This window comes from Cetorhinus maximus, chromosome 21 (assembly GCF_964194155.1).
Source record: "Cetorhinus maximus chromosome 21, sCetMax3.hap1.1, whole genome shotgun sequence".
Classification (NCBI taxonomy): domain Eukaryota; kingdom Metazoa; phylum Chordata; class Chondrichthyes; order Lamniformes; family Cetorhinidae; genus Cetorhinus; species Cetorhinus maximus.
The window spans coordinates 80,491,099-80,508,093 of record NC_135899.1 but is presented as its reverse complement, the minus strand read 5'-3'; the positions used below and the strand labels follow the sequence as shown (position 1 = coordinate 80,508,093).

At 41.3% G+C, this 16,995-nt stretch overlaps 1 protein-coding gene across 1 annotated transcript in view; it reads right to left on the bottom strand.

The window, feature by feature from the left end:
- Nucleotides 1-16,995, bottom strand: part of LOC144696047 (mannosyl-oligosaccharide 1,2-alpha-mannosidase IA-like) — a 142,164-nt gene that overhangs the window by 72,591 nt on the left and 52,578 nt on the right. The window contains exon 6 of the mRNA XM_078567252.1: nucleotides 7,235-7,358. Coding sequence (XP_078423378.1) covers nucleotides 7,235-7,358 — 124 coding nt within the window. The remainder of the gene's footprint in view (nucleotides 1-7,234; nucleotides 7,359-16,995) is intronic.

Here is a 16,995-nt window from a genome sequence, read left to right as displayed (position 1 = left end):
TGCGTGCACGATTGAGTAACTTAGATGCTAATACAGACCCTGGGATCTCAAGATGAAACTTCATATACTTCCAACAAATCATCCTTTTTGTAAAACTTATCCAAAAACTCTAATAGAAGGGTCAATCCCTCTTGGGTGTCCAAGTCATCCACACCCAATCCAGAAAATACATTAGTCCTAATCTTACTTTTTGCTGGTAATGCCTCCTGTTCTCTCTGCTAATCCTGCTCTACTTGGCCTCTTTCCATTTTGCTGATTTGGTTCAATTCCTAGAGAAATCACTACAGGCCACCCGTGCTTGGAAGCGACTGCTTTCTGCACAATATTTTAAATAACACAAAGCACTGCAAAACCAGTCAGACTAATCACTGTAAAGTAACTATTTAAACTTTAGCTAAGTATAGGAAAACTCCAAGAATGTGTACAACAGCATCAGCAACCAGAAGAAATAATCTAACAACTAACCTTTAGATATTATAAGAACCCTTTAAATGGCACGGGTGGGGGGGGTGGAAGAGGAGGAGGTGGGAAATGGGTTTTTCATGACATTTCGCATCGTCTTCAGATGTATGAGGTTAAGACAGGGTATTGGCTGCAGTGTGAAGTTCCAAAATGGCAGCACTGGATGTGCGTTATTATTTTGCTGCTCTGCATGCTGCTGGCCATTTGTTAGGCACACACATACAACCTTTTATTAACAAGGTGTGCTACGCAACTCAGACCACATTTTCAAGTTTTAGTTGACTGCATAGTGCCTAAAAAATGGGCACTAAACTATCTAATCAAATTCCATAATTTTTTTGCATTAGAATTAAATTTATGTCTTGTTTGCACTCTCAGGTAAAATATTCCTGAGGGCTTTTCAAAGCAGAACAAGGGATCTCTCATAGTGTCCTTACTAATATTTATTCCTCGCACTACAGTAACTGGCATTAACAGAATATCTTCGTCATTTACCTCATTGCTGTTTATGGAACTTTGCTATGCATAAATTGGTCACCATACTTCACTATATTACAATACTGACTACATTTATAAAAAATCTCCACTGACTCTGAACAGCGTTAGGACATCCTGGGATTATAAATGCAAGTTTTTCTTTCCTATGCAAAGTGAGATAGTAAAGTGTTAATGGAGCTGAGGAAAATGTAACAAGAGTTACTGAAATTAACTGGAACATAGCAGTACTTAATTTGTCTTTAATTTAAACATATATTATTTGAAAGCCATTCAAATTTGAAGTCTTGGATGTGCAGAGGCCAAATGGCTCGGTTCGCTCTGGAGGTTTAATCTCAGGAAGAACAAGTAACCAAATCGAGTCAAACATATTTTAAAGATCATAGTAAACTGGATGAAAATTGTTGAAATTCAATGAGGTACAGGGAAAGAAGCCAAATTGCAAGGCTGATTTTGGAGATCACCACTGGCAAATGCAGTTGACATGCCGTTAGTTATGGAAGCATGGGCCATAATCAACTTCTGTCCCAACATCTATTAAAATAATGAATAAAGGAATTTCATCACGTGTTGTCTTTGCAGGTTAGTTTATTTTTATAGCTAAAGCTAGGGTTCCCTCATCTCCAAGCAGGCAGCTGCACCTTTAGAGGAGCACTTGTTGGAGATGTCAGGTGTGACTCCCCACTGGGAGTTTTCACTTTAATAACTGTACTCTTTCTCTTGACATCTGATTTAATATTATAAATTAACTCAATGATTCTTTTACTAGCTTCAGAATACAAAATAGTCTTTGCAGCTCTTCTATGCAGCATATCTCACAAACATACAAATTAGGAGGATTAGACCACCTGGGCCCTCAAGCCTGCTCTGCCATTCAATAAGATCATGGCTGATCTGATCGTAACCTCAACACCACATTGCTGCCTACCCCAATAACCTTTCACCTTCTTGCTAATCAAGAATCTTTCTGGCTCTGCCCTTGAAAATATTCAAAGGCTCTGCTTCTACCACCTTTTGAAGAAGAGAGTTCCAAAGACTCGTGGCCCTCAGAGAAAAAAATTCTCTGTCTTGTCTTAAATGAGTGACCCCTTATTTTTAAATAGTGAACCCTAGTTCTGGATTCTCCCTCAAGAGAAAACATCCTCCCCACATCCGCCCTGTCAAGACCCCTCAGGATCTTCAAGGTTTTGATCAAGTCACCTCTTATTCTTCTTAACTCCAGTGGATACAAGCCTAACTCGTCCAACCTTTCCTCATGAGACAATCCGCCCATTCCTGGGATTAGTCTAGTAAACCTTCTCTGAGCTGCATCTAATGCATTTATATATTTTCTTAAATAAGGAGTACTCCAGACATGGTATCACCAGTGCCCTGTAAAAATGAAGCATGATCTCCCTATTTTTGTAATCAATTCTCCTCACAATAAACAATAACATTCTATTAGCTTTCCTAATTACTTGCTGTACCTGCACACAAACTTTTGTGATTCATGCACTAGAACACCAAGATCCTTCTGAATCTCAGAGCTCTGCAATTTCTCAGCATTTAGATAATAAGCTTCTTTTTTATTCTTCCTACCAAAATGGACAATTTCACATTTCATATATGTTCCTTTGTAGCCCCCTTATGTCCTCTTCACAATTTACTTTATGTCATCAGCAAATTTAACAACCATTCCTTCGGTCCCCTCATCCAAGTCATTTATATAAATTCTAAAAACCTGGGGTCCCAGCACTGACCCCTGAGGCACACCGCTCGTCACATCCTGCCAACCTGAAAAAGACCCATTTATGCCAACTCTCTGCTTCCTGTTAGCTAGCCAATCTTCTATCCAAGCAAATTGTTACCCCCTACACCATGAGCATTTATTTTCTGCAATAATCTTTGATGTGGCACCTTATCCAATGCCTTCTGGAAATCTAAGTACACACATCCACCAGTTCCCCTTTATCCACAGCACATGTGACTTCTTCAAAGAACTCCAATAATTTGGTTAAACAAGGTTTCCCTTCACAAAGCCATCTTTACTCTGCCTGATTGCCTTGATTTTTTCTAAGTGCCTTGCATCTTTGATAATAGCTTCTAACATTTTCCCCATGACAGATGTTAGGCTAACTAACCTGTAATTTCCGGCTTTCTGTCTCCGTCCCTTTTTGAATAAAGGAGGTACTATTGCTATTTTCAAATGTAATAGAACCTTCCCCAAATTTAGGGAATTTTGGAAAATTAAAACCAAGGCATCAACTATCTTACTAGTCACTTCTTTCAAGACCTTAGGGTGAAGTCCATGTGGACCTGGGGATTTGTCAGCCCACAACCCCAACAATTTGCTCAATACCACTTCCCTGGTGATTGTAATTTTCCCGCGTTCCTCCATCCCTTCCATTTCCTGATTTATAGCTATTTTTGGGATGTTACTTGTGTCCTCTATATTGAAGACTGATGCAAAATACTTATTTAATTCATCCGCTATCTCCCTACTTTCCAATAACAATTCCCCAGATGCACTTTCTAAAGGGCCAATGCTCACTTTGTTAACTCTTTTCTTACCTAAATATCTATAGAAATTCTTACTATCCATCTTTATATTACTGGCTAGCTTTCTCTCATACTCTAATTTCCCCTCCTTATTCATCTTTTTGTCAGTGTTGCTGTTCTTTATATTCTTAACAAGCTTCTGACCTGCCACCCATCTTTGCACAATTGTATACTTTTTCTTTAAGTCTGATACTGTCTTTAACTTTTTTAGTCAACCACAGATGGTGGGCCCTCCTCTTGGAATTTTTCTTTCTTATTGGAATGTATCTATTCTGTGTATTCCAGATTATCCTTTTAAATATCTGCAACTGAACCTCTATTGACCTATCCCTTACCACATTTGCCAGTTCACTTTAGCCAGTTCTGCTTTCATGCCCTCATAATTGCCTTTATTTAAGTTTAAAATACTAGTCTTGGACACACTCATCTCTCCCTCAAAATGAATGTAAAATTTAATCATATTATGACCCCTGCTAGCGCAGGGTGCCTTGATTATGAGGTTGTCAATTAATCCCATCTTATTGCACAATACCAGGTCTAGTATAGCCTGCTCTCTGGTTGGCTCCAGAATGTGCTGTTCTAAGAATCTATCCCAAAAAGATTCTATGAACTCCTCATCTACGCTACCTTTGCCCATCTGATTTTTCCAGTCTATGTATAGATTAAAATCCCCCATAATTATTGCCGTACCTTTCTGACAATCTTCCATTATCTCTTCTTTTATACTCTATCCTACCCTGTAGTTACAATTAGGGAGCTTGTATACCACTCACACAAATGACTTCTTGACATCATCATTTCTCATCTCAACCTAAACCGCTGCTACAACCTGGTTTCCTCAACATAGACCATCCCTCTAAAATGTGCTAATACCATCATTAATTAACAGAGCCACCCCTCCACCTTTTCCTAACTTCCTGTCCTTCCTAATTGTCACGTACCCTTCAATATTCAAGTTCCAATCTATGACAACCTATAGCTATGACTCTGTAATGGCTATCAGATCGTACTTATTTATTTCATTTGCATTATCAATTCATCTGTTTTGTTTCAAATGCTATGTGCGTTTAGATACAGAGCCTTTAGTTTTGTCTTTTTATTATTTTTTATAGCATCTGGCCTTATCTGATTTACTCTTAGATTTGTACTCTGTCCCTTCCTGTCACTGTCTATCATTTCCCATACTAGTACCTCTCTCTCTTGCTTTGTCTCTACTCTTTGGTTCGTCACATCTTCCCAAATTTGATCCCTTGCCCCCATTATTCTCCCTACTCTACTTCCCTAGTTATGCGGCTCGTGAGGACACCAGCCCCAGCACGGTTCAGGAGTAGACCATCCCAGCGGTTTAGATCTCACTTTACCCAAAACTGCTGCCAGTGCCCCAAGAACTGGAACCCACTTCTCCCACACCAGTCTTTGAACCACTCATTTATTTCTATAATCTTATTTGTCCTTTGCCAATTTGCATGTGGCTCAGGTAGTAATCCAGAAATTATTACCTTTGAGGTTCTGCTTCTTAATTTGGTGCCTAACTCCGCATGCTGACTATGCAGAACTTCCTTCCTCAACCTGCCTATGTCATTGGTACCTACATGGACCACAACCACTGGATCCTCCCTCTCCCATTGCAAGTTCCTCTCCAGTCCTGAGCAAATGTCCCGAACTCCCTCCCAAACAACATTGTGGGTGTACTTACACCACAGGGACTGCAGCAGTTCAAAAAAGCAGTTCACCACCATCTTCTCAAAGGCAACTAGGGATGGGTAATAAATGCTGGCTGAGCCAGCAACACCCACATCCTGTAAATGAATAAAAAAACCCTGGCACCAGGCAGGCAACAGCACCTTCTGGGCTCTCACTCCTTGCTACAGAAAACAGCGTCAATCCCCCTTATTAAATTGGCCCCAGCTACCACTCAATTCCTTTATACTCCCCCCACTTAAACGGCTTCCTATATCACAGTGCCATGATCAGTCAGCTCATCCATCATAATTAATTATTCAATTCCTTTTTGAAAGTTATTGAATTAGGCAGTACATTCCAGGTCGCAACTTTACTGCATATTTTTCTTCTGTCGCCTCTAGTTTTTTTTGCTAATTACTTAAATTCTGCACCCGCTGGTTGTTGACCCTTCTATCACTGGAAACAGTTTCTCCTTATTTACTCTATAAAAATCCTTCATGATTTTGAACAACTCTATCAAATCTTCCTGTAAACTTTTGTGCTCTAAGGAGAATAGTCCTAGCTTATCCAGTCTCTCCACATAATTTAAACCTCTCATCCCTGGTACCATTCTAATAAAATTATTTCTAAAGTGCAGTATCAGTTGTGGCCCAGATGGTAGTAATCACATTTCTGAATCAGGAGGTTGCAGGTGATTACGTTACATTACAACGGTACTCCATTGACAGTAAAGCGCTTTGTGACATCTTGAAGTCCTGAAAGATGTGATATAAATGCAAGTCTTTCTTTTTCTTTAAAGTGTGCTGCCTGGGCTTGGCACAATACTACAGCTGGGGCCTAACCAGTGTCTTATACGGGTTTAGCATAATTTCAGGGGGTTGGTTAGCTCAGTTGGCTAGAAGGTTAGCGTGAGGTTCAGAATAACCCGCAACAATGCGGGGTCCAATCCCCATTCTGGCAGAGGTGGACTTGGGGCCTGTCTCCTCACCCTGCGCTACAGTAATGGCACCTAAACCACATTTCAGCGACCCTTGAATAATCAAGGATGGCACCTGTAGAAGAGATAAAGCATTATTTCCTTGCTTCTGTGCTCTATTTACAAAGCCAAGCGTCTAAAATGCCTTTTTAAAAGCCTTCTCAGCTTGTCTTGCGACCTTCAAAAATTTGTGAATATTCACCCAAGATCTCTCTGTTCTTGCATCCTTTTAAAACTGTACCAATTAGTTTGTATTGCATCACACCCTGGCAGCAGTGACATAGGGACCAGTTTTATGATGTTGCTGGCATTCCTAAGGTCCAGGATCAACTGCTAAGATAGGCTTCACTTCCTGAACATACAGGTTGAGTGACAACATGCAAAAGATCCTACACATCCGCACAAGTTGTGCTAGAGTTATCTTGGTGCTTTCAACCACTGATGTCCAACCCTCTCTGACCTCTGCAGGGAAGAAAATTATGTCAAGCAATGCCTTGGGTGAAAAAGCCAAATCCTTGTTCCCAAGGATGAATCCACTGAGAATGGCTTGAAGAGCAAAGGGCTGCTACCTTTAATCCACATGCCTTCAACAGAGCTGTCATCAAGCAGACCAAAGCGGATCATTTCATTGCTTCGACAGGTCTGGAGCAGTTCTGCAGCATGTCACATATCACATATGGTTGTAGTCTACTGTTTCCTTCAAAACCTTGCCATACAAAAAGGTTGCACTTGGGACATTTTTGGGTAGGGAACTGTAACTGCTTTGGAGGCAGAACTACATGGAGAAAAACACAACCACAATTTTCAATCAAAAAAGATTCATACAGAAATACCAGCTGGAGATTTATGCTTTACTTGTTCCACAGCTTGAGACTTCTCAGCCACTAAAATAAACAGGTAGCAAATCTGGAGTTGGTGAGTGTAGGTGGAAAATTCCAGCCTCTATCTCCAGGGTATCAATGTTGAAAGCATGTATTGGTATTACACTATAGTATAGAATAAGAAATTGAATCACTGAAGCTTGACTATAAAAGTTCAGCAAGTTTGAAAATCTATGATCGCCAGTTTTTCATTATTTACCTTTTCAGCAAACTTTGGGTTGCCTGACACCTCACTCAGGTGCACGAACTCCAGGTGTAAGGTGCCAAGCTCTGCCAGAATGCTACTTCCCCCTGAGGCCCAGCCCCAGTTCCGACCAACTCCACTGCAAAACACATATGAGAATGTTAATGTTGCCATTTAGGAGGAAGCTATGATCCAACCTGTAAAACATTAGCAAGGAGCACCTACCTTGGCAGCTCCTACCTTGGCAGATCTACAGGGACACAACATTAAGAATTTGGAACAAACAATAAATAAGTCAAAAACAAGTGAATGTATTTTTACTGGAGTTATTGTCCTTTCTTCTTTGGTAGGGGAAATCACAAGACCACAACAAGAATTGGATAGATAGTGGCCATAAAAGGAATAGGAAAAAGCGAATAACCGAATCACAACATTGAAAAACAGAGCAGTAATTATAACAAATCAGTGATGTGGATGAGCTACATATAAAGAGAACGAAAGCAAGTTAGGATTACTGCCATCCTGTATCTTCTTGCTTTATTCTATTAACTAACAATATACTACTAACACTGTTCAATGGACAAAAACATCAGTCCGGCTTCTTACTGGAACAATAAAAACAATTCATTTTTTTAAAATTTTGCATTTGGAACATTTGTGTCCTCAGACAAGCAAAGTCCCTGGAAGTATCCCCAGTTCAGAAAATCCATACCCAAATGAATACCCTAACTATAAACAGCTGCATGGGGTTCAAATCAGGAGCCTTGTGATTTCAAGTTACCCTGTCTTTGGTCAATCAAATAGGAGGGGCTATGCAGCAGAACAGGTTCATATTGGTTGGGGAGATGTTAATCTCCTGTCTTCAACAAGTGGAAGGGGTGAACTTAGTGCTCTGTAGCCACTAGGCTCATACTCAGCCACTCCACCCTCCCCACTGAGTCCCTGGAGAGCAGACAGTTTTCTTGTGAAATTCAGTTGAAGAGAAAACGGCCCCAGAGTTAAAACACCCGAGTAATCGGGCTACTGGTAACCAGACTGACTGGAGTTGCACCATGTGGGTGTTCCAGGAGCCAGATCAAAGCACACTCCGTGGCTTCAGAAGTCACATGTGAGCATTGGGCTCTGCATCCCCAATTCAGTATTGCAAACATAGTCACCCTACTTGTTGTGCTAAAATACTTTGGTTCTATGCTTCAATACTTTCACCTTATTTGTCATTGTTTCTGTGGAAACACATATGCAATTTTTTAAGATCTGTTAACATTTATTATACCACTTGCAAATCACATCAACAGATCTGTATAGTAGCAATTTCATTCCAGTGGTACTAATTTAACTGCTGCGCTACAGATAAACATCTTCTTGGATGAGCATACACCTGGATTATTTAAATCCAGAAAGTTTAATAAACTCCTTAAAGCCGAGTAATCTTACTTCCTCCCTACAAAAGTTTCTATTAGTACTCTTCTTTCTGGAACATGCTCCTGTAAAGGAGGGTTACTTTTTTTTTCACAAAGACCCTCTTGTACTGCCTCTCTCATGCTCTGAACAGACATCACCCATTCCCCATTAAAGCTGATCCTTTCACCGTTAAGGAAAAATGCCTTGGGTCAGTATCCCCTGTGATAATATTTAAATTATCAAGTAGTAATGTCAAGTGATAGCAGGCATGCATCAGCTCCCACATGGTATGAATTGTTTTGAACAAAATAAATAACCAAGTAATAGAATGTGCACTCTATACAGGGTCTGGTAGAGAGAAGAGTGTGTGTGGAGCATGCAACTTAAAGAAAGAAGAACATCCTAAAAGGTACATAACCTTTCATATTCATTCTACATACCTCATTAATAAAGTAGTACCAAGTTATACTTCAAGGGAATAATGGAAGATTCTTTTTGGCAAGAACCCCAGCCATCAGTAAAGACAGTAAACAGTACCCTTAGTGATCATGGATGAAATCACTTTGATAAGAAGGCAGGAAATAATGCTAAGTAAGCAGGCGGTGGAGGCTTTATGGACAGTATTAAAAAATAGAACCACAAAATTGTTACAGCACAAGAGACCATTCAGCCCATCGTGCCTGTGCTAGCTCTCCGAATGAACAATTTACCTAGTCACTTCCCCACCTTCTCGCTGTAACCCTGCACATTCTTCCTTTTCAGATAATAATCCAGTTCCCCCTTGATTGAATCTGCCTCCATCACACACTCAGGTAGCGCAGTCCAGATCTTAATCATGGACTGTGTTAAAAAAATTCCATCTCCATTGTTTCTTTTGTCAATTACCTTAAATCTGTGCCTCGTAGACTCAGACGTTTATAGCACAGAAGGAGGCCATTCGGCCCATTGTGTCTGCGCCAGTCAACAAATATCTGAGGACACTAATCCTATTTTCCAGTGCTTGGCCCATAGCCCTGGAGGCTATTGCCACGCAAGTGAATATCTAAATACTTCTTAAATGTTATGAAAGTTTCTGACTCAACCCCCCTTTCAGGCAGTGAGTTCCAGACTCCCCCCACAACCCTCTGGGTGAAAACATTTTTCTTCAACTCCCCTCTTAGCCTTCTACCTCTTAGCTTAAATCTATGCCCCCTGGTTATTGACCCCTCTACTAATGGAAAAAGTGCATTCCTATCCACCCTATCTATGCCCCTCATAAGCTTATACAGCTCTATCAGGTCCCCTCTCAACCTTTGCTGCTCCAAGGAAAACAACCCCAGCCTATCCAATCTTTCCTCATAGCTCAGACCCTCCAGCCCAGGCAGCATCCTGGTAAATCTCCCCTGCACCATCTCCAGTGCAATCATACCCATTCAATATGACCACCAGAAAAGCACGCAGCACTCCAGTTGTGGCCTGACCAGCATTTCATACAGTTCCAGCATAAACTTCCTGCTCTTGTATTCTATGCCTCGGCTAATAAAGGCAAGTATCTCATATGCCTTCTTAACCACCTTATCTACCTGCACTGCTACCTTGAGGGATCGGTGGATATGCACACCAAGGTCCCTCTGATTTTCAGTATTTTCCAGGGTCCTACCATTCATAGTGTAATCCCTCGCCTTATTAGCCCTTCACAAGTGCATTACTTCACACTTATCTGGGTTGAATTCCATTTCCCACTGCTCTGCCCACCTGACCAGTCCATTGATATCTTCCTGCAGTTTACGGCTATCCTCCTCACTATTTACCACCCTACCAATTTTCGTGTCATCCATGACCTTCTTGATCATACCCCATACATTTAAGTCCAAATCATTTATGTACACCACAAACAGTAAGGGCCCCAGCACTCAGACCTATGGAACCCCACTGGAAACAGGCTTCCAGTCACAGAAACATCCCTCTACCATCACCCTCTGCTTCCTGCCCCTCAGCCAATTTTAGCTCCAATGTGCCACTTTGTCTTGGATCCCATGGGCTCTTACTTTCTTGACCAGTTTGCCATGAGGGACCTTATCAAAAGCCTTGCTAAAGTCCATGTATACCACATCAAGTGCATTACCCTCATCAACACTCCTGATTACCGCCTCAAAAAATTCAATCAAATTTGTCAAACACAACCTTTCCTTAACAAATCCATGCTGACTATCCCTGATTAATTCACGTCTCTCCAAGCGCAGGTATATCCTGTCCCTCAGAATTCTTTCCAGTAATTTCCCCACCACCGAGGTTAGATTGTCTGGCCTGTAATTTTCTGGTCTATCCCTTCCTCCCTTTTTTAATAATGGGACAACGTTAGCAGTCCTCCAGTCCTCTGGTACCTCACCTGTGGCCAAGGAGGATTTGAAAGTTACTGCCAGGGCCCCTGATAACACTTCCCTTGCCTCCCTCAACAGCCTGGGATACATCTCATTCAGGCCTGTGGATTTATCCACTTTTAAGACCACTAAACCCGCTAGTATGTCCTCTCTCTCTATGTTAATTTCCTCCACCCTGATGTCTATACCAGTGTGTCCTTTTCCATTGTGAAGACCGATGCAAAGCATTCATTGAGGTCCGTACCCACATCTTCCATGTCTACATACACCTTACCTCTATGGTCCCTACTTGGCCCCACTCTTTCTTTAGTTATTCTCTTGCTCTTTATGTATTCAAAAAATCCCTTCGGATTTTCCTTTATTCTACCCACCAATGCTTTCTCATGTACTCTCTAAGCTTTCCTAATTCCTTTTTTAAATTCCCCCAGAACTTTTTTTAAATTCCTCCAGGGACTCTGCCGTATTGAGCCCTCGATATCTGCCATAAGCTTCTCTTTTTCTCTTAATCGTAACCTTTATATCTCTTGACGTCCAGGGTTCTCCGGGCTTGGTCCCTCCCTTTGTCTTTACAGGAACATATTTGCCCTATACTCTCACTATTTCCTCCTTGAATGCCTCCCACTGCTCTGACACACTTTCATCTGCAAGTAGCTGCTCTCAATCCATTTGGGCCAAATCGCACCTCATTTTAGCAAAATTAGCCTTTCCCTAGTTCAGAACTTTTATTCCCAGCCCAACCTTGTCCTTTTCCATGACTATCCTAAATCTAACTGAGTTATGGTCACTATCTCCAAAATGCTCCCCGACTGATACGCCTTCCACCTGCCCAGGCTCATTTCCAAATATTAGGTCCAGAACTGTCCCCTCCCTTGTTGGGCTATGTACTGGCTATAAAAGTTCTCCAGGATGCAACTTAGCAATGTTGCTCCCTCCCTACCTTGCACACTAAAACTATCTCAGTTAATATTTGGGTAGTTAAAATCCCCTACTATTAGTGCCTTATACACTTCTCCGAAATTTGACTACATATTTGATCCTCTATCTCTCCCTGACTGTTTGGGGGCCTATAATACACACCCAACAGCGTGTTTGCCCCTTTTGTGCTTTTTACTTCTACCCATATGCCCTCATTTGATTATCCTTCGAGGATATTATCCCTCATTACTGCTATAATTGATCCCATGATCAATATTGCAGCCCCCCCCTCCTCTTCTATCTCTATCTCGTCTGAATACCTTATAACTAGGAATGTTGAGCAGACCAATCCTGCCCTTCTTTTAACCAAGTCTCAGTCATAGCTATATCATCATACTCTCACGTTCCTAACTGTGCCCTCAGCTCATCTGTCTCATTCCTCAAGCTCCTTGCATTAAAATATATTCCATTTAGCCTTGCTAAACTCACTTCTTTCTTGTATCGCCTATGTTTCCTCTGCCTACAAGACTCATTTACTCGCATTTTAACTTCTAATTCCATCTCAGCTTCTCTCCCGCCTGAACTACTTTTCACAATCCCATCCCCTGCCAATTTAGTTTAAATCCATCCAAACAACATTAGCAAACTCCCCGTGAGGATGTTGGTCCCGTTCCTGTTCAGATGTAACCCGTCCAATTTGTACAGGTCTCACCTGCCCCAGAAATGGTCCCGATGCCCCACGAATCTAAAGCCCTCCCTCCTGCACCATCTCTCCAGCCACGCATTCATCTGCTCTATCCTTCTGTTCCTATACTCACTACCATTGGCACCAGGAGTAATCCAGAGATTACCCGCTTTGAAATGCTGCTTTTCAATTTTCAACCTAGCTCCCTAAAGTCTGCTTGCAGGACCTCATTTTTCTTTCTTCCTATGTCATTGGTCCCAACATGGACCACGACCTCTGGCTGTTCACCCTCCCCCTTCAGAATGCCCTGCAGCCATTCCATGACATCCTTAACCCTGACACCCAGGAGGCAACATGCCATCCTGGAGTCGCATCTACTGTTGCAGAAGCGCCTGTCTACTTGCCTCACTAATGAATCTCCTACAGCCTTTCCACACTTCTTCCTCCCGCCGAGCTGCTAGACCACCCCCAGTACCACGGCCTTGGCTCTGGTTGGCCTCCACAGAGGACCGTCACTCTCACCGTTTTCCAAGGCCGAAGAACAGCTTGCGCGCGAGATGCACTCAGGGGATTCCCTCACTACCTGTCTGCCAGTCGTCCATTCCCTCTCTGTTCGCATTCCCTTAAGCTGCGGGGTTGTAAATAGGACATGATGATCTGTATAATGTTATTAGCAATTATTTTAAAATAGTGTTTAGGGGGTGTGTGTGTGTCTTAATTGGATTAAAGCCAGCTGATCTGGAGGCTTTGATGTATAGAAGAAGGTTTGAAATGGTAATTAGATAAACATAGGGGAATAGAAGGTGAGGTGTAAAGGGGGCAATTTGCATTTTTAAATAGACCATTCAAAAGAGCGGGTCAAATATTACACTTAACCAGGCGAAGCTCAGAAACAATGTGTTTATTTTATTTAAAAGCTTACTCGTAAAGTCGGTACTATGAAAGAGTTTTGTTAGATTTAAAGTAAAAAAAAACCTAGTGACAATGAGAATTTGCATTCAAGGAGGAAAATGTATATAAAGGTAGAGAAGACTGTTGGTAAAAGTAGGAGGGATTCTAAGATCTAAAGCCTCCAGCCTGTAAGCCAAGTCTGTCTGCAAAGACCCAGAGCTGAAAGAAACTCATTTTGAATGCGACTGTCCAGGGTGTGCTTTGCCAGGGGTCTGTTTAAATCTGTGCGCTTTACTGTTACCTTACCAGGGGTCCAACAGAGTCAGATTAATTAGGGGATGTTTGTAGTCATTATAGTAGTAATTTTGTAGACACATGTGTGTGCATACAATCTTTCTTATATTAATAAATGCTCAATTTAGTTTTATAAAAACCTCTTGAGACTTGATTGTCTTATTACTACTGAATTCAAAGTCTGCATCTCGAAACATACAAATTGCAAAATGGGTTATGACAGCTGTTTCACGTTTCCCTCTGGGATTTGAACAACTCAGCCTTTACCATCGGCTGTTAGGGGTGACTATGTTAGGCATATTAGGGGTGACTACGTCCTGAAACGTGCTATCCACGAACCTCTCAGCCTCGTGAACACACAATAGTGCCCCCAGCTGCCACTCAAGCTTCAAAACCTGGAGTTCGAGTTGCTCCGGTCGGAGGCACCTCCTGCACATATGGTCATCCAGGCCGCCAGGAGCGTCTAGGATTTACACAGTGCAGAATGTGCAAATCACAGGACTGAGCTCCCCAGACATATCTTAACTAAACAGAATATGGACCCTTGCTTTTATTTTACCTTTACCCCTACTTGAGTATAGACTAGATGCTAGATCCTCTAGATATACTCGCTCCTCTAGGTGCTGCTGACTGCCTGTCCCAGAGTCCTCCTCTCGCACTCTCCTCTAGGTGCTGCTGACTGCCCTCTTGTTCTTGATCCTACCACCAGTGGAAATAGAAATAGAAAAGAATTGAATACTGTATTGTGCATGGACCCCCTGGTAGAAGGTATGAAGTGGTAGATTGTATAAATGCAGAGATGAGACAAGCATGTAGCAAAGATAGAGTGGTTTTAATAGTGGATTTCAACTTCCATACGGATTGGGATAAGCAGACTAGCACATGTCAGAAATGCAACGAAATTCAAGTGTGTCAGGGATAGTTGTCTGCAACAATTCTGTCCTAGCGCAAATAAGGGGCAGTGCCAAATTACATTTAGTAATAAGAAGCAAGATTTAGTTAACAGCCTAATGGTGCGTCAACAATTATCTAATAATGATAGAGTTCAATGCAGCATTTGAAAGGGAGAAATGCAGGACACATACTAAGATTCTAGATTTAGGTAAGGCTGGTTTCAATGAGATGAGACAGAGACAGTCCACAGTAAACTGGGAAAATCTGTTAATGGGTAAAAAAGAGAGGATCAGTAGGAGTCGTTCAAAAACAAATTTGTGATACAGAATCAATTTATACCCCTAAGGGGGAAGAACTCTATTTGCCAAAAAAGACAGCCATGGACAACTAAAGAGGTAAGAGACAACACAAAACTAAAAGATAAAGCTTACAAAAATGCAATATTACAGCCATACCTCTCAGGAGTGCGATGAAGAAACACTTCTATGTGCAAACAGTGGTAGAAGTTTGGAACACTCTTTAGCAAACAGCAATTGATCCTAGATCAATTATTAAACTTAAAACAGAGATGAATAATTTTTTGTTATCCAAAAGGTATTACGAGTTATGGGCAAAGGCAGATTAATGGAGTCAGGTCACAGATCAGCCATGACCTCACTGAATGGTGGAAAAGGCTTGAGGGGCCAAAAGGCCTACTCCTGTTCCTATGTCCCTAAGGAATGCTCTGTCATGACAGTAGTGTTTTGTGTAGGTATGCAAATCTGCAAAAAGTAGCTTCACATATTTTGATTATTTATTCTTAAGACATGAGTAGTGCAGCAGTGCTGCCTATATTTTCCTCCTTGAGTTGCCTGAGAAAATGATGACAGGCCTTCAAGAAATGCTGAAATAAAAACAAAGTGCAGGAAGAACTCAGCAGGTCTGGCAGCATCTGTGGAGAGAGTAACAGAGTTTACATTACAAGTAAAATATATACGGAAGTAATATTCGACTTGTAATGTTAACTTTTTCTCTCACCACAGATGCTGCCAGACCTGCTGAGTTCTTCCAGCACTTCGTTTTTATTTCAGGTTCCAGCATTCACAGAATTTTGCTTTTACTTCAAGAAAAATGTGGTAGCCACATCCATCCAGGCAAGTGACAAGTACACCAATACACTCCTGATTTCAGCCATGTAGATATCAAATAGCCCTTGAAGGATAAGAAAGTGAGCCACTTGTTGCAGAGTACTCAGGCTCTAAACTGCGCTTCTAGCCACAATGTAGATATGGCTAGTCCAGTTAAACTTCTGGTAAATGATCACACCCTCAGGATGTTGATGATGAGGGAACTGGCAATGGGATGTTTCATTATGTTAAATGTGCTATATAATTGATGTTGGTGCTGCTGTTGAAGTTCAAATGGTGGCCTTTTCCTATTGGAATGATCATTGTCCAGCACTTAAGTAGCACAAATGTTACCTGCCATTTGACAGCTGAAGCATGAGTATTGTTCAGATCCGGCTGTATGCAGACATGGGCTGCTTCATTATTGGAAATGCTGTAAATGGAGCTGTATAAACTATGGAATCACCTGTCAGTCTTATTTCAGTTATTGGTAAACTACTGGTCTACAATACAGTGATAAAATTACCAGGAATTTGGAGAAACATGAGTTAACAGGACCAGTCAGCACAGATTTCTAAACTGCAGGTTGTGCTTCACCAACCTTATAGAATTCCTTGAAGAATTGAGAGAATAGACAAAAGAAACAGTGCATATAGTTTAAATGGAGTTACAAAAAACATTTGATAAGATGCCATTTAAGAGGCTGATGAGAAAGAAATTACATATGCAAATAATGGGAATGTGGCTACACAGGTGGGCTGAAGACTAGAAACCAAAGTGTGACAGTTAAAGTAAATTCTCAGGACATAATAGAAATGGCGAGTGATAGAAGATGTAATATAAGGCAAAAAGTGTGAAATTATCCACATTGGTTAGGAGGGGTGGAAAAGCATAATATTCTTTATAAAAGTGAGAGACCAGTAAATGTTAGGATTCAGAGGGTCCTTATTAAGGAAACATAAGATGTTAGTATGCAGGTACAGCAAGTGATCAGTAAAGCAAATGGAATGTTGTTGATTGTTACAATGAAAATGGAATAGGGAAGTTGGAATGAAGTAAGGAAGTTTTACTGCAACTGGAGTATTGTGTACAGTTTTGGTCTCCTTATTTGAAAAAGGGTATAATTGCATTAGAAGCAATTCAAAGTTCACTTCACTCATTCCTGGGATGAAAGGCTTATCTTTTGGAGAAAGGTTGAACAGGTGGGACCTATACCTATTCAAGTTTACA